Source organism: Sinocyclocheilus anshuiensis, unplaced genomic scaffold, assembly GCF_001515605.1.
Source record: "Sinocyclocheilus anshuiensis isolate Anshui unplaced genomic scaffold, SAMN03320099.WGS_v1.1 scaffold1827, whole genome shotgun sequence".
In the NCBI taxonomy this organism is placed as follows: domain Eukaryota; kingdom Metazoa; phylum Chordata; class Actinopteri; order Cypriniformes; family Cyprinidae; genus Sinocyclocheilus; species Sinocyclocheilus anshuiensis.
In genome coordinates this window covers 356060-374833 of record NW_015552696.1, presented here as the reverse complement: position 1 = coordinate 374833, position 18774 = coordinate 356060, and the positions used below count along the sequence as shown (strand labels likewise).

At 35.2% G+C, this 18774-nt stretch overlaps 2 protein-coding genes and 1 long non-coding RNA gene across 4 annotated transcripts in view; 1 reads left to right on the top strand and 2 right to left on the bottom strand.

Moving 5' to 3' along the window:
* The window catches only part of LOC107667684 (fibroblast growth factor receptor substrate 2-like), an 11738-nt gene extending 5328 nt beyond the window's left edge, over positions 1-6410 (bottom strand). Inside the window, exons 1-4 of the mRNA XM_016459410.1 lie at positions 6082-6410; positions 4390-4497; positions 2682-2770; positions 1901-2087 (exon numbers count right to left, since the gene is read on the bottom strand). Coding sequence (XP_016314896.1) covers positions 1901-2087; positions 2682-2770; positions 4390-4420 — 307 coding nt within the window. The 5' untranslated portion in view covers positions 4421-4497; positions 6082-6410. The remainder of the gene's footprint in view (positions 1-1900; positions 2088-2681; positions 2771-4389; positions 4498-6081) is intronic.
* Positions 6411-12439: 6029 nt separating this feature from the next.
* Positions 12440-12788, bottom strand: LOC107667685 (uncharacterized). Its single transcript, XR_001631807.1, has 2 exons — positions 12737-12788; positions 12440-12500 (listed from the first exon to the last, which is right to left on the bottom strand). It is a non-coding gene; the product is annotated as an uncharacterized LOC107667685 (long non-coding RNA).
* A 37-nt stretch (positions 12789-12825) lies between these two features.
* LOC107667683 (NEDD4-like E3 ubiquitin-protein ligase WWP2) overlaps positions 12826-18774 on the top strand; it is a 50644-nt gene continuing 44695 nt past the window's right edge. For both annotated transcript variants that reach the window (XM_016459409.1, XM_016459408.1), the window contains exons 1-4: positions 12826-12901; positions 13548-13620; positions 17990-18146; positions 18372-18493. In XM_016459409.1, coding sequence (XP_016314895.1) covers positions 13560-13620; positions 17990-18146; positions 18372-18493 — 340 coding nt within the window. In that variant the 5' untranslated portion in view covers positions 12826-12901; positions 13548-13559. The remainder of the gene's footprint in view (positions 12902-13547; positions 13621-17989; positions 18147-18371; positions 18494-18774) is intronic.

The window sequence follows — 18774 nt, the reverse complement described above, 5'->3', positions numbered from 1 at the left end:
ATCAAAACTTTACTAGCGAGACTGGTTATCCAGTCGAGAAACCGTAGTTTGCGTCTCATCTGGCCATACAGCGGTGGGATGTGTTGACAATCCGTTCAGTCTGCGACATGTGAGGGCTCGCGCTCTTCAGAGACAATCACAGAATATGACAGAGCTCGTGTTTAAAAGCGAAACACACTGGAATTAATAATTCACTTAAAACGCAACGCGAGTCTCTGTTCTCTCTGCAACCTCTGATGTAATCAGCCTGGTGTCCTTTATATTAGTGCTGTTTTGGACGGATTGTTTGAATGCATTCGCTTACTGGATCATTGGACTGAAAACTTTCCCAGAGTTTAGCAGCTTAAAATGATCTAATCGCAAGCAGAGTCGCAAAATTGGGTTAAACGGTGAGAATAGAAATTGTGCTTCAGTAATTTTGCGTTAATTGCGTTAACATATTTTAACGCGTTAAGGATTGTAAAATTAATTGCATGCGTTAACGCGTTAACGATGACAGCCCTAATTCATTTACAAGAGATACAAGTTATTTTCTACATGACAATTTTTACATTTACTACTATTTTCTACATGACAATATTTAAAATGTATTTTGTTTGCAATAGATGCTGGTTATTTTCTACTTTTGACATGGCAATATTCTTTTTGCAAGTTATTTTCTATTTTTTTTTAGGAAACTTGCTTTTTACAATAAAACTAAAATATGACTTTTTTTCCCTCCATAAGACGTCTTCATTTCAAGCAATGTGTGCTTTGATTTCAATTGTTTGAAATATTCAGCAAATAACCATAAACAGTCTGCTTCCTTCAATTATTTTAAAATCACAAAGATAAGAAATGCACTCTTTCATTAGAAAAAAAATATCCCGCCTTTAATAGTCGAGTATATTTACAATACAAACCTTTAATGAACTATGAGGGCCAAAAAAATTAATAAAATAAAATAATCATTCATTAATCGTAATCAAAGTAAAATGTTCAATTAATCAAGATTTTGATTTTAGGTCATATCGTCCAGCCCTACTAGTTAATACACCTAATGATGGACAAACAAACACACACAACACAACACAAACATGTAGCATAATTCGGATTCTTATCAGGGAAGCAAACGTTGGCTACTCCTTCAGTGTTGAAGTTAATGGTTTGGAGCACATCAAGCCGGACTTACCTGATCAAGCATGCAAACTCTCTTGAGCTCATCCTTTTGAAAGCATGGGTTCAAATGTTAACAGTTGTACATTAATAACTCTTCAAAGAGCTGATGATCAGACCTTATTTGGGAAGCCTTCAAATTGCTGTAAACGTCTGTACCAAATTATTCCCAAGTCCACAAAATGCATTTCTTATAAACTCGTAATTATGTACACTACCAGGTCAAAAGTTTTTGAACAGTAAGATTTTTGATGTTTTGCTCACCAAGCCTGCATTTATTTGATCCAAAGTACAGCAAAAGCAGTAATAGTGTGAAGTATTTTTACTTTGTAAAATAACTGCTTTTTATTTGAATATAATGTATATAATGAATATAATAAAATGTTTTCTATTTCAGATAAATGCTGTTCTTCTGAACTTTCTATTCATCAAAGAATCCTGAAAAAATTATACTCGGCTGTTTTCAATACAATAATAATAGTAATAATAACAATAAATGTTTTTGAGCAGCAGATCAGAAAATTAGAATGATTTCTGAAGGATCATGTGACTGGAGTTAAAATATATTCAAATAGAAAACCGTTATTTTAAATAGTAAAAATATTTCAAAATTTTGCTGTACTTGGGATCAAATAAATGCAGGCTTGGACAATCTTGGAAAATCTTACTGTTCAAAATCTTTTGACTGGGAGTGTAAACTCAAGTATGATGTGCGAGAGTAAGGGATTGGAGATGATAACTTTACCTTGACCTGTCTGGCAGCGACGGCCACACTCAAATGAGAAGAGATTTGAATCGTAGCCATAACGGCGCAGGCACAGGTAAGGCCACTTGACAGCATCGCATTTGCGTGTGCGCAGGACCAGCTCGTCCTCCGTCAGCTCCATGATACCTGCTCCCAGCTCATTTCCGTCATCATCCACGTTCACCACCTGAACACATCAAACCAATCCAAACCTAATGAGCTCAACCCGCCACAGACAAGATCATCACAATCTAACACAGGCATGCTGAATGTTATTTATTCATTCACTTTTTAACGCCATGCCAGCATCAGGGCTATTTTCATGGCCATCTCTGAATAAATTATACAAGGTATACAATTAACAAAAGGTTATAAAAGACGTTTCAGATGTACACTAGACGAAAATTCTAAAATAGATTCTGGTGATACATTTTTAAATAAATCAGTTAGACACACCTCTGAATAAAGCCGTTGTCTATTTACATTAAAAACAGTACAATCCAATAACATATGTTTCACAGACATTTTAGTTTGGCAAGTAAGGCATGATGGTGGTTTTTCACCTTTTAATAAATATCCATGTGTAAATTTTGTATGACCTAAAAGACACCTTGTAAAAACAACTTGGTCATACCTAGATTTAAAATGAGTAAAAAAAAAAATCTTACACTAGGATTTGTTTCATATAACTTATTTTCCTAACATTTATCCGATTCCATCTGCCACATGTCATTAATATAAGAGTTTATCACAGGTTTCGTGCATGCTGAGAAATACTGACCTTAAATTTACTCTGGTGATTGTCAGGGATCGATTCTTTATCTGGACAGCTAAAACAGCTTCCCATGGCTTCTTCAGACCATTTGATACCTAGAGCACAAAGACTAAATGTAACACTGTACAACTGGCATGAAGCAGAATTCAGATTCTGACAGTAAACGGGAAAACAGGATATCTGGCTTGTTAACAATCTGCAGGAACTTTTAATTTGTTCTTCAAGTCCCTTTGGATTGGTTTGATGAGCGCAGCTTTACTCTCAGCGCTGATGCATTTATGATTGAAACGTGAAGTTGGGGTGGGACATTTTTTTTTAAATAGACAAGAGCAGGGGTGTGCATTATGTACATCCCAGAAAGCATCTGACAGCACAGTCTCAATTCTCATTTTAGAAATATTACGTTATGTTTTTAGAGAGTTGTACCACATTCTGTACTAACCATGCCATACCATGAAAAGGCTAAATTATGGGATATTTTAAGAGACAATGTCTTTATGTACTCTCTTCTTTAGAGACCCTCATTTCCAATTTTCACACATTTGCATCAGACACTGACATCAAAGAGGCCACTGTACTGTAAAGAGGTACGTTTATTAAAAGATTCTGCAGTGTGCAAGTGTGAGTGCAGGCCAGCGGGGGATGGGGGGATAATCGCACTCGGTTCAAGGCAACCGTGCCTAGTGTGAGTACACCCTTAATCTCAGCAGCTTTGTGAACAGGTTTTAAGAGAAAACTCTTAACTAAAAACTTTTACTGCTATTTAAGTGAAAGTGAAAGTGACATGACATGTGGCCAAGTATGGTAACCCATACTCAGAATTAGTGCTCTGCATTTATCCCATCCAAAGTGCACACACACACAGCAGTGAACACACACCCGGAGCAGTGGGCAGCCTTTTATTTTTTTTGCTGCGGCGCCCGGGTAGCAGTTGGGGGTTCGGTGCCTTGCTCAAGGGCACCTCAGTCGTGGTATTGAAGGTGGAAGAGAGCGCTGTACATTCACTCCCCCCACCTACAATCCCTGCCGGCATGAGACTCGAACCTTTGGGTTACGAGTCCGACTCTCTAACCATTAGGCCATTTAGGAGAACTCTTAGTGGTAAGATAAACTGTTTTGTGAATACGGACCCTGTTGTCTAATAAAATAATGCAAATACACTTAGCTAGTAAAAACATTTATAGACCGTAAATTCTCTCAAGTCACTGGCATGTGTGGAGCTTGTACAGCCTTCTAATTTATTTAGATTTTTTTTTTTACATATACATTTAGTAAAAATAGTTTCAAATTATAATACAGCACCAGAAAAAAAAATGTCTGTAATAATCATTTCTGTGATAATAATAATAATATAACACCGCTATATTTACTGAAACGGTTACTGTACTGTGAAAATCTCATTCCTGTTGCAACCCTCGTGCTCTATTAGACCCGACAGTAATGTTGCACCACACAAGGATGAGTAACATGTCAATTTCAATGCTTTATCTGTTAGAGCTCATTTGAGATTTCCTATTCAAAGAAGTTATGCAAGCATAGCAGTGGGCGTTTGCACTGAAGTCTGAAAGGAGATATGATCCTAAAAAGAAATGTTTAAATCAGAAGGCCACAAACAAGGTAGAAAATGGGCAATTATTTCTAACTTATGATGGATTTTGATGTAAAAAGCAATGCAACACATGACCCCTTTAAAAAGTGAAATGCAAGTCCTTACCCAGATCCAGCCACCAGGGTCCCTGGTTCATTCCCCAGCCAAAGCAAACAAGTCATTCTCTACATGTAGAAAGGGCTTACAGGTGTGATAGCTGCGTCTGAAGCAATTCTATAATGTTGAAAAAAAAGAAGAAGAAGAATTTCATATATGAATAGCACTGTTTACTGTATAAAGGCCGATTTACACTGCCACATCAAACTTCACCAAACAAAGTTCTTGGGTTTTGTTGATCTGTGTGATAGTTATGTTTTCCATCATTTTAAACCCAACTATCAAGGATGTTGCTTCAAGTTCGACTGCACATGATGTCTACAAGCATTTCTCATCTTAAAGTCATTTCTGTGAAAACAGTCTCTGGCCCCAAAGAAGAGGCGAGTTATCTTGATGGATACAATGGTTTGGAAAATTAAACATTCCTGGAACATTTTCATCAAGCAATTCTGTTCTCACACTCAAGCATACCATGATATGACAACTGATTGAAAAAAAAAAGAATAAATACATAGAAAAATGAAAATCTTTTAACAGCCTTTAAATCATCTTAACCTTCTATAAGATGATGGGGAGAAACATGACACTGTAATTTAAAAAAAATTGAGTGAACAGACATAAATACTGTCATAAATTTAGATGATTTAAGAATGAATGGTAGAAACTGGTGTGTATTTTCATTTTAACAGCCAGACCACACTGCATCATAAAAATAAAATGGCATTACCTGTTTAACAGTCAATTAACATAACCATGTCCCCCATACAGAAAAGGAAATTTTATGTGTGACTATATTCCTATATAACCCAAACAGTAAAGCCACGGTCATGGGTTTGATTCCCAGTCAATGCATGAACTGACCCAATGTATAACTTGAATGCAATGCAAGTCACTTTGGATAAGCAAATGCATAAATTGATATTCATGATGGTTTTTTATGGTTTTGTAAAACTGACATTCCACTTTCAAGAAAGGTTTTCATTTAATGACTCGTGTGGTTTAAACAGCAAGTAAAAAATAACATTTCCTTTTATGTAAATGCCACACCTTTATCATTAAAAAAACAAAAACAAATTTAAATATGTATTTTTATATTTAATTAATAAACATCAAGTTTTGGGGAGTCACACCAAATTGCATTTTGCAACCTGAACTTTTTTTTTTTCTTGCCTTGTCATAAAAAGGACGAATTATCTTATATTTTATCTACCCTGATGACACACAGGCATTAGGGGTCCTCTATGTATGACATATTTTACTGTTTGTTTTTTGCATGTTGGTCACAACACATAACTTTTATTAGGCGGACAAAGGTTTTTGAATATTAGCAACTTAACAGCGAAAAAGCATACTGTTTACTTAAACTGGGTTGGTATCAGTTAAGTAAAACTGATTCAACTCAATTTAATTTGAGTTGTTTTGAATGATTTAACTCAACACGACATAACTAAGTTAGATCTAAACATTTATCAATGACAAGACTCAACGTGAAAACAGAATAGAACAAATCCAACTTTTGTTACCCAATAAAATCATAATAAACCAAATAAAGTAACAAATAAAGCGTCTTGTTGTTTATTTCACATAGCTGTTTAACTCTTGGATTCAACTGGATTAACGTAACCCAGCTAACATATACAGCCGATAGGATTAGCTAGATAAACATATTCTGTTAAATAGATGAGGGAGGGAAATACTTACGATAAGCTTTTAATCAGTCAGGATGGGTATTTTTCATCGCTTAATATTCCACATATTATCCCACGTTTATATGTTAACTTTCTGAAAAGTAAGAATCATTAGCTAGACTAGCACAGGTCCGCCCGAGCGCCAAAATAATCTACCCTCTTTCACTTAGTAACCAAACATTAACTACTAAAACACGTTTAACTGACCGCCGTAGCGCAGTATGGTGTAAAGTAAAAGTTCGCATTAAAGAGTAAATTCGGAGTTAAGGTTATTTGTTAGTTTATTTTGTTGCTATCTAGGGCCGCTGCAAACCAGTGTGTGCTAGCATTAGCATTTAGCCAGGGGACCCTGCGCATGCGCGTGTGTAAGTCATTTTACGTGGGATACGTTCTGCGCAGGAGTCTGTAAAAACTACAGATGAGGCACGTAATAAAACTCTTCAGAGAAAACACGACACAGTGCTGCACCTCACATTATTGGATGTTTCTTCTACTATGGGCAGTTTAGATAATAAACTCATTTAAAACAAACTTTCTTACTGTCTAACTAGACAGATTCTTAGTCTCACTAGTTCAGTTTAAAATAATTTAATTTAAACAGGCTAATGTTCGACAGGTAAACTTTACTTTCAGATAAATGTTATCATCCTGAAATGAAAAATTTCATGTAATCCATTTATTAAGTTATAGGATGTGTTGAAAATAACAAATACACACTATAGGAAATAATTCGTTTTTGCTTAATTTGACAAAATTACAGCTCTACTGTAAATTATGCACAATAAAATATATATCAATTACATTTACCGTGGTATTTCTTTGTTTTCTTCAAACATCACAGTTCCCTTCAATCACAACTGAGGGGCGGTCACAATTTGTGTTTTAAAATTATATAAATCACTTTTAACAGTAAACACTAAACCTAAAGATTTAAAAACAAAAACTTAAAAACAAACTTCAAATACTTTAATATGTAATATGCTGATGTGTAATAGCTTATTTCAAAACTAGGTATATGGTAAAAAGTTTTCAAGAAATTAATGTGATGTAAAAAGGTTTTAATAAACATCAAACCCAAACCCCAACATAAATAAAAACTATTTAATCGAAATATATATTTAAAAAAATGAAATACTAATTATGTCACAAATAAAGAAAGAAATACACAGAACTGAAAAGAATAGAATACATTTGTCATTGCCAAAGTTGGAATATGAAGTAAAATTGTGTACTATATATATATGTGTGTGTGTGTGTGTGTGTGTGTGTGTGTGTGTGTGTGTGTGTGTGTGTGTGTGTACTGCTTATGATGGCAAATGTCCCCACAAAGGTAGTAAATAATTTAAATTTTGACATTGTGGAGCTATTTTATTGGGCCCCACAAGAAAAAAAGCTTATAAATCATAAATGTTTAGCAGTAGGGGATAGAAAATATGATTTTTTTTATGAGTTTGTCTGTGTGGTCATAACAAAGTTGGGTTCATAACATCTGCTTGTGTAACTATCTTCCTGAGAACAGGGGCATTTTGAAAACATGAGGCCTGAAGTCAGGGACTAAGAGGGGTTAGGGAGGTATTTCTTTCAATTTAAAATTAATTAATCAAAAGCTAAACATAAAAATCTGATTATTGTAAAGTATAAAGTGTGTGTGTACAAAATGTGTTTACTGTTCAAGAGGGAGTCTAAACAAATGCATACAAGTTGTTGAGACTAGAGTGTCACTGTCGTATGGAATTTGAGTCACGATGGCCAAATCAGTAAGACACCTTTTGCGAGAATTTTAGGCTTAATATTAAGAAATGTGCATTGTGCACAATTACTCCCAGTGTTGGGGGTAACGCATTACATGTAACGCGGGTTACGTAATCAGATTACTTTTTTTCAAGTAACTAGTAAAGTAACGCATTATTTTTTAATTTACAAGAGAATATCTGAGTTACTTTTTCAAATAAGTAACGCAAGTTACTTTTTTTTCCAATTATGTGTAATTAATTAATCTCACTCACACACACACAAAAAAAACACAGATTCAGTATTCCTCAAAATGAATAAAAATTATGCAACTCAGAATATGACGCAAACCTGCAATAATTAAATGTTAAACAACACAAATATCCTTTATGTATTTAATCCCATTCTATTAACCAATTTCTTTGCTTCTGACCTTCGATGATCCAGTTCAACAATACTAATAAGCACAAATTACTCTAGACAAACATTTGTGTGTCTTTTTTTATTGCTGAAGTGTGTTGAAATTTCTTCTTCTGCATTCTACTGTACGGACGTACATTTACTTTCCCTTCAGCCTGAGGCTTATTCATTTCACTTTTGGTGTGAAAAGGCTTTTATATTTGCCAAAAATATAACTTTTTTATTTTAAAAACAAACAAGCAAGCCCTGTCCAGATTTAAAAAGTAACGCAAAAGTAACATAACGCATTACTTTACATAAAAAGTAACTAAGTAATGTAATTAGTTACTTTTTTATGAAGTAACGCAATATTGTAATGCATTACTTTTAAAAGTAATTTTCCCCAACACTGATTACTCCAAATAAAGTTTCATTATCATTTTTATATCAGTAAGTCTCGAGCGATGTCAGTAAATATGTAAATAGGTTGAACTAGTATGAAATAAATGTATTTTAAATGTATTACTTTTTTACTAGGGTATATATTCCAAATGTACAACAAAATTTAGCACCTTTTTTTGCCCTCTCCATCAAGCCTTTTGCAATAGCAGTAAAAAAAAAACTCATGTGGAATTAACAGGCATTAAGTTTGGACAGACAGAACACAGAATTGCGTTACTCGCTGTTGAAGTCATTCTTTCCTAAAGCATCTTGATACATCAATTCCCGCTTTATTAGATCTTATCAGTACATTTGGAAAAATTTCTGGATTCAAAATGAACAATTCTAAAAGTTGGCTATTCTAAGTGAGATTGACAGACAGCAGCCTAATTGTGTTGCAACCTTCAACATAGTTGATTGTTTTACATATTTGGGTATTAAAATTGTTCCAAAACCAGGAGATGTTGTGCAAGTAAATTATGATCCACTTCTTGAAAGTGTTAGTAGCTCTATAGAAAAATGGATGTCCTTACCCATATCTTTATTTGGTCGAATAACTATTTTGAAAATTAATATTTTGCCAAAATTTGTATATTTATTCCAGAACATTCCTCTGCCTCCCCCTATATAAACATCTATTTCAACGACTTAAAAAATGTTAACTGAATTAATTTGCAATAACAGATGTTCCAGACTCTCCAGTCTGACACTTCTATATTTGCCATATGAGAGGAGGTCTACAGTGTCCTAATTTTCATTGGTATTATTGGGCTGTGCAACTTAGAACAGTTATGTATTATGTTTTATCTCAGGACTGCCTGTCTTGGGTGGATATGGAATCAGCTGCCATAAATTCTGGCCTGCCTTTAAATTTGTGTTTATATTCATCAGAATTGAAAGATCTTTTAAAAAAAATGTCCTATAATTATAAATATGATTGCCGTATGGTTTGAGGTAAATATATTTAATATATTTAGGAGCCTTCTACCCTTTATCTTGTTTTAGTCCCATTTGGGGCAATGAAAAATTTAAACCAAACACAGGTTTCAAGATTTGGGCTGACCAGGGCATTCGAAAGATAGCATATCTATATGTTAACAATACTCGTATGTCATTTGAGGAAACAGTTAATGCATACAATATTCCTACAAAACATTTCTTTAAGTATTTACAAATAAGAAATTTTATCATCAGATCACAAAATAATTCCCTTGATATACCATCATTGTCTATCTTGGAAAAAGAAGTGACAAGAAATTGTTTTAGAAAAGGTTTAATTTCATCATTATACTGTATATTAAGAGAAAGATGCATAATTTTTGATGGAGTTTGGGGACCTTTCAGATGGAAAATGGAGTTGGAAATGTGTTGATAGAAGACTAAGAAAAGAGGTGATATTGTATATCACTGTAAAATAATCTTTTTTTTTTTTTTTTTTTAGGGGGTTTGTGTTCTCTCTGTTACATTGAAATGTATATGGACATGTGTAAAGTTAAAATGCAATAAAAAGAAATAAAAAAATGAGTACCATTGAGCCTGCATATACGCAACAATCATATAATTTTTTTAATGTAGAAATGGAATAACTAGTGTCTCTTCAAAACTATTTTTAAACTTTTTTTCTGAGTAACATAAAATCAAATAAAAATGACATGATATGAAAAATGCAGCCTGTATATACAACTGCAATTGAGAGGTTAGAAACTCAATCATATGTTGTTTAGTCCAATATAAAAATGGTTTATTAATTTACAGGATCTGGTTGCACATCAGGCAAAAGTGTGAATAAAGGAGTGAGTGAGCAGGAGAGAAAAATGAAGTTGTGTAGAAAGCCCTTATATGGAGATGAGTGTGATTTATGCAAATGACTAACCAAGTGCATATTTATCCAAATTCATTAACATTAGAAAAAGGGTTAAGAACAAATTTATGTGTACACACCTGTTGTGAATCTGGAACAACAAGGGAAAAGCAAACACAGCACACCATACCTGTCAAGCATTATGCTGTGGGGCTGTTTCTCTTCAGCGGGGAGCGGGCAATTGGTCACGATCAAAGGGAAAATGGATGCTGCCAACTGCATCCAAACTCTTCATCCTTGAAAAGGATTGGGAAGTCTGAGGATTCACAAGTGATTTTCAATTCCTCCATAAGGGAGCCACACTTGCGCATTGGGGATTGTGGAATTGACACTGAATCAGAGAAAGTGTGAAGAGTGGTCAAGAGTCTAAAGTTGAAAAACACTCAAGTAAAAAACACCAGGCAGCAGCCAATCACTGTGAGGTGAAGGTAGTGATGTCTGTCATTAGTGTTTAAAAATCTGCCAATTGTGCTGAAGTTTCTGCTGGATTTAGTGCATAAAATTATGCTGTTTACATATTACTATATTTAATTCAGATACGGCTAGAGGAGCTGCATTCAGCTACATTCAATCATCTAGATGAGGGAGCTGGCTGGAAGTTACATCTGATGAGCAGGACTAGACATTGAAATACACTCAATCGAATTCACTCGCATCGATGGTTCCATGAAGAACCTTGAACATCCACGGAACCTTTCAAAAGGTTCTTTATATTTGAAAAAAGGTTCTTTAGATTTTCAAAATGTTCTTCAAAATAAGAACTGTTCACTGAAAGGTTCTTTGGGGACCGAAAATGGTTCTTCTATGGCGTCACTACAAAAACACCCTTTTGGAGCCTTTTATTTTTAAGACATAGAGTTGAAGGCTATGTCAAGCTTACATTCTCTATACCCTTCTCATATTTGGCCATCTTCTTGGCGAAAAGAGCTACACTTTGCAGGGCCTTTTGAAGGGAATATGCTGCTTGTTTCTGTGGATACACATTCCAAATGACCAGGGATGTTAAAATCATCACCTCAGATAAAAGACCCTCAAAATCTTCTGAAAGCTGTTTTCACATTATGGGGCCAGTTGTTCAAAAAGTTTAATCTGGATCAGAATGATCTGGATTTGGAAATCCCATGTTTTGCTATCGAGGATCAGGTAACCCATCTTGCTTTTGTGCCGATTGTTCAAAGCAAAATTGGATTGGTTTGGATCCAGATACACACTTTTTCAGATCTGGATTAGTAGTGCTCTACGGAGCCCCCAAAGGGACATGGTGATGGAAAAAAAAAGCTAATGTTTTGCATTCTAGTTTTGTATTGCATTTACACAAATAACTACTTCCATCTCTGATGATTGTGCCAATGTAGTTGTAAAAATGTAGTAAAAAAAACAAACAAACTTTATATTAAATATGATATTTTTGTTTGATATTGACAGCTGTTTGGGGATTCGGGGATATATTACATGTTGCAAATGCTGTATTTTTTGGACCAGTTTTAATGTTTTATTACATTTTTGTTCCTGAAATCCACCCTTCTGCTGGGATCAGAATAATCCAGTTTATCAAATGTTTTATCAAATGTATCAATGTATCACAATAGGCTTATTAAAGTGACTTCAAACAACTCTTCCACATGATTTCCAGAAAGAAGAGTGCAGTGAGGCTTGTGGCCGCCTTATTGCTTCTTCTTAGGGAGCCAGATCACTTGGCTCAGCTCAGCAGTAAGAGCTGGGCTCCCAAACGGCTCTTCGTTTAGTACCACTGCTGGCTTTTAACAATCGTTCCAGCTTCCTTTATAATCCTTATTATGTGTAATCTTGTATGTGTAAGTTTTGTGCTATTGGTGCATTCAAGTCATGTCGGATTGATTGTATTTATTAGTTGAACAGCTCTGGTGGCTCTGTCCTAGATTATTCACTATTCATTTCTCCTTGTTTTTCTTTTTCTTTTTTCATTATAACAAACTGGCACAAATAGTAGGGGCAATCCTCAGGGAAGCAAATTTATATTCCTGAAATAAAAAGTCTGAAATAAATACAGCTCTGCTTTTTTTATATCTTAATTCGAGGAACAAACATATTTTACATTTACATTTTTATTTTGATTGTATTTAAGATCTTCTTTTGCTGAAAAAAAAAATGAAAAGGTGAAAACAATGAAAACCTTTGAATACTCCTGAATATTAAATGAATGCTGCAATAAATTATATGTTTTAATTAACAAAAAATTAAATGAACTAAAATGTACCTAGCAAGAACGATACGAGTGTGTTCGGCTGTTGTAGTTGCGAAAAAAAAACATTTGGAGTATCCGCTCCCATGATCCACCGCGGCGCTGGTCTGTGAGTCACATGACCCTGACATTAAAGCGGAAATTACAGTTAGCGCTTCACAGTCTCACGGCAGATAAAAGGTAGAGATCAAAACATTTTTGTGTGTTATTATAAACAGAAAACCGGTTAAATCCCATATAAGTCTGTCCGCTTTTATTAAGAGTTCTTCTTGACGGTTTCAACTATATTGTGACTTTTGATCTTAAAATGACATGCAGCTAGCCAAACAGCGTCACTATCTCACCCATCATGAGAAATCAAACTTAAAATTAGCAATGATTATAAATATGAAATAAATGCAGAAATGAGTCTTTCAGGTGTCTAAATCTGAGGCGTATATAAATGTGAGGTTATGATCAGCTGACCCTGCTGTATACCGTACGTTTTAATACAAATATTATTGCTGTTTGTTTGTGTCTGCTCATCAAAATCAGTTACTGACCGATGAAGCTGTCAGACTGCGATATTCACCTTTATCTTTATAAAGCAGATATCATGGCTTTACTGTTGACCTGCTCAGCATTTTTCTTCTGATTGCTTCACAGTTTGTGTAAAATCTTCCTGATTTGAACTGTAACATCGTGTCTGTGCTTCGGATGATCTCTGAGTTTTAATGCTCACAATGAAGATCTCCGCAAACACACACGTCTGTGGCTTATTATCCTCTGATTGTGATGTACAGTGGCTGAGTGGAGATGATGATGATGATGATGTGTGTGTGTTTAGGGCTGTGATGTGATGATGGCAGCAGCCAGTGTGTCTCAGTCTGCCACAGAGAAATCACAGCTGACTTTGAAAGGTAAGAGGTCCAGTCCCATCGAGCACCAGCACTGTGATTGATTTGTCTGCAAGTGATGTGGTTTAAAAGCTGATGTGACGCATCAGTCCTGCATGTGTTTTTGCACTGTGCCGTGTTTCCTCTAGAGGGTGATGTGCACTGAATCATAACTTCATCGCTGCTAGATCATGTCAGGACACATTCACTCACAGTTCATATTTGACTGAATATTCTTTACAGGAATCCAAGTCCAAGTACGTTTTTCCTGGCATCTTGATGGTCGTTGATCTTGGAATCATAGTCTTTGTGGCTTATTTAATAATATAAATATGTTATCCATACTACATAACTGTCTTGGAGCAGAAAGATGTCTTTCTGTATACTAAAACTTATTTTTTTTCTGCTTTCGAAAATGAAAAGAAGCAGTTTGTGCTGCATATATTATTGTAACGTTATCCCTGCTACATAAGCAAGTGGTTCTCGATTCCAGTCCCCTGCTCTGAATATTTAGCATGGCTGTGTTCGAAATGGCATACTAACTTACTGCTTACTGCCCAGTACACAGTGCATACTGCCTACTATTTTTTAAAGAATACTGTGTGAAACCGTATACAAGCAACAAATGTTTCAGAGTAGTATGCTTAAGTGCTGTCACATGACAAACACTGAACATTAACTCCGCACAGCTGTCGAGGATGTTACGTTACAAATAAATGCACTAACCGTTCTTTTTACAGAGGCTTGTTTATAAGGGTTCATACTAGTAAACAATTATGTTGCCGAATTGATCTCATTTCATAATGGATGATGAACTTGAACAAAACTGAATCAACACTGAGCTGTCTTTAACTGAATGGTGATATTTTTGGCAGTTACGCTAAGTGGAAAAAGCGATATATTCCAGTTACACTAAGTGCAAATAAATTCAGTTTACACTAAAATAGAAGCTTTAGCAGCAGGCGTGTGTAATAGTAGTTAGGTGGCAGATATTTATACTTCAGTACCGTAGTACATTATAAAAAAGTATGCAATAACATATTGAGTATAAATTATAATGCTTATAAATGTTATTAGATAAATGCCAATTTATTGGGACAAACCTCCCTACACCGACAGCTAAGCATGCCTAATAACATGTATTATTAATGAGGTGTTTTATTTCCACTTTTCAAATATTTACTTCATTTTTATTGAAAATAAATGCCTTTCTGATGTGATGTGTGATGGGAAAAGGAGAAGCACGAGTTTGACAAAAGCCGGCCTAGAAATCAGGTCAAACGCATACAGGCTCGCCTATTAATTACTCCCTGCGCCACTGATACTGCAGAAAAACATGTTTCTTTTGCAGCGCTGTTGATCGGGTGGAGTTCATGTAAATATCCTCTGCCAACAAATTGGTCTATTGTCCTTAGATATATACTCCGCTTATATTAGTGCAATATTATTATTATTTAATATCTTTGAAACAATCTATATTGTATAAGAGATAAAGGTGACATCTTTTGACTTGACCGGAAACGTGCCGTAGAGATTAAAATACCATTTATGTCCTACTAACGGTATTGTTTTTAGATTAGGGCTGTGCAAATAATCGAATGTGATTGTCATCTTGTCAGTAAAGCCGGTTCTGTGATTAGTAGTAAATCTCCATCACGTGCTTTCAGATGGAGCGGCATTTACTACACAGAGCCGTAGATCACTGCTATATCGCGTTAATAATCGCCGATGTATTGCCTTCGATAATGAACGAGATATTGAGTAGCTTGTCAGTTATTTGTACATCGTCCGATGCCAATTTTGTAGACATCGCCCAACCCTAATTCATTCACGGATTTGCGCTTGCAGCGTCTTCACACACAGACGAAACTTACTAGAGACGTGTGACATAATATACCTCTGTAAATAAATACAGGTTAAATTCACGTCTCGCACACTTTAATGCCGTTTGAGTGGAACATATACAGTGGTGGCCAAAATGATCAGAACACTAGTATTTTCAGCAGCTAAATGTGGTTTTAAGTCAGTTATGTCTGTCTTTTGCTGTAGTGTGTCAGTAGGAAATATCAGTTTACATTTCCAAACATTCATTTTGCCATTAATTGTAATAATCCAGTGAGACACTGAATGGATTTTCTGCAGTTATGTGACAATGTTTTATAGCTGTATTAACACGATTCAAACACTCATTGAGTGATTACATGAGACACTATACATTAAGTTGTACAGTAATGTATCTTTCAACATGGATCGGATGTGCATTCGATGTTTATTTCATGCTAATTATAGAATGCACTGAACTGAGGCATTGCTGGAGCGCATGTGAACCGTCACGCCAATAAAGAGCTCCAAAACTGTATTTATCTTTCCTATATAATTCCTAATAAAACTAACAAAATTTGGATGCTGAGCCTTTGTTTTCTGTTATTAGAAGTGACCTGCTCTGTCTTGTCTGTCAGCTCGTTGTCTGTGTCCTCTCTGCTCTGCGATGTTTTTCACTCTGCCAGAAAATGAGCATGTTTCGCGAGAGCGCGTGCGTGAGGGGCTGTAAATGGATGGGATGAAGCGCGATGCAGAACACCAGACGCATCGCATCATTGAGTTCAAGGCTAAAATAAATGCTTCTTTCAGTACGATTAAACAAAGAAAATGAAATGTTAGCATATTAATTATTGGGGTGGCCCATCAGATGTTAGGGTCAGATGTATCAGATGTATTGTAATTGTTGTTTTAATGATGTGGATGCTGACTTTATCAAGTATGTCACTCACTTTGGGGGGAAAAAAACTGCCTTAGGAGTGCACAATTTTACTGCATGATGTAGCCCAGTAGAATGCAGTTAAAATGCCTAAAAGATTCAGTATATGGCAGCAAAATTGCCCCAAATATGATATAGTTAAGCAATATCACACAAGCAAGTGTACGCTGCACAGTTTTACCCAAATATCAGCTTGATTGTGAATGAATGTGTTATTGATTTTGTAAGTTAATATTGTGTCTTGCATTGTAATATTGTCTGGTTTTTTACTCTATTTCACCGAAATAGTTCAAAATCCACAGTGGAACTGTTGTGCGCCTCTGATGAACACAGTTTCATTCCTGAATAATTCATCATTTAAATCAACGATTTAATGATCCAGTCATGAAGACAGTCGTTTAATTAGTTACTAAGTTAATCAGCCGTTTGAACCAGTGACTTGCTGTTTTAGTTTCATATTTAAAGTATTTTTTCATTTTGTAAAAAAAAAAGATATATATTTCAGTATTCAAAATGTCATCTCATAGCTTTATTTATGCAATTGTGATTGCAGTGTAAATGCATCGAAATGCTGCTTTAGCTTCTGTCCCATTTCCGCAGTACAAAACAGGATTTGATTGGAAACTTATCTTATTGTTCTATTTTATTATATTGATTAAATGTAACAATTTTACAAAAATGATATTGCATAGATTCAATAAGATTAGAAAAATATTGCTCTTATAAAGGTAAAAAGGCCCCTGGAAATCAATGTAAGGTGGCAAATACTGGCAACATTTTTGTCAATTCTCACACCCCTAAGAGGTAGCGCTATCAGTCTGGTGCAGAAAACAGGAAAAAGACAAGAAAGAAGCAAGATAGTTGAATGGTAGTTGAATTATGATGATACACATTTGTTTACTTTATGCATTATTTTATTGTGTATTGTTTTATTGTATTAAAAGCTGCAGTCCCACATTTCTCTGCATACAGCGGATACATTTTTCTAAAAGCAATAGTTAAAATCTTATGTTAGTTTGCTTCAGAAATAAATTAATCTTCAAAGATAAATATGTCACCTTTATTTATATAGCGCTTTTAGCAATACAGATTGTGTCAAAGCAGCTTTACAGTATTCAATAGGAAAAATAGTGTGTAATAATAGTTCAGCTATTATAATAATGCAAAACAGTAAACACTCAATTTTCAGTTATTCGGTTCATTATTAATTCAGTGATTTCATCGTCCAGCTCAGTTCAGTTCAAATATACCGAGTAAGACTTTGCAATAAGGTGAAAAGGGACCCATTTAGAAAATTAAGGCCCCCAAAATGCTAGGGCCTCCACCGGATGCTATTACTGTTACTTCTTGTTCATTTTGTTTGTAAATATGATATTATGGGATGTATAACTCTGTAATGGTTTGATTCACAGTAATTTAGAACTTGGCCAAAAATACAATGTACTGCTTCTCACTGAAATTTTGCACAGTCCTGCATGTGTTTTTGCACTGTGCCGTGTTTCCTCTAGAGGGTGATGTGCACTGAATCATAACTTTATTGCTTTCAGCTTCTCACTGAAATTTTGCACAACGTCTATTCCAGAATGTTTAAGAGTTGAAAGAGTTTGTTGTTTTTCTGTTCTGCTCATCTCACAGTGTTGTCTGCTAAGCCTCAGTCTCCTAAACTGCCCAATCGTCACTCTCGGTTGAGTTCGTTTGTGGAAGTGACAGCTGACGGCCTGAGCAGTGAAACGAAGAAAACAGGCAAACGCACCGGACACCTAGAGCTGCAGTGGAATGAAGACCTCACCCTGTAAGGCATTATGTGACTGAGCTTATAGACAGTGTATATTGGTTACTTATTTAATTTCAAATGACCTAAAACTACTGAATCAGTAATCGGTAACCAAGTAAAAACAGTCAATAAAACAATCTCTTAAAATCTTTTTTAAAAAGCGATGTCAGTTCTGGGTGACTTTATTAAATGACCACGTTTATTCACGTACTGTATGGTCACATTTTTATTATTTTTGTACAGGAACGTGACTCCTCAGAGTCGTTTGGATCTGAAGTTGTGGAGTTGTCACACTTTGAGGAAGGAACTTCTGGGCAGTGCCAGCATTGACTTACTGGACACTCTACGAACACATGATGGCAAGAGTAAGTTCATCACAAACAGACACAACTCCAAACACCATTAAATAGGGCTGTGCAATTAATTGTATGTGATTGTCATGCGCATTTCGTCAATAAAGCTGGTTCCATGATTGGTAGTAAATCTCCATCACCTGCTTTCAGATGGAGCGGCATTTACTACACTGAGCCATAGTTCACTGACAATTAGGCAATATCGCGTTCATTATCGTAGATTAATCACATTCGATTATGAACGCGATATTGCGTAGCTTGTCAGTGAACTACGGCTCTGTGTATTAAATGCC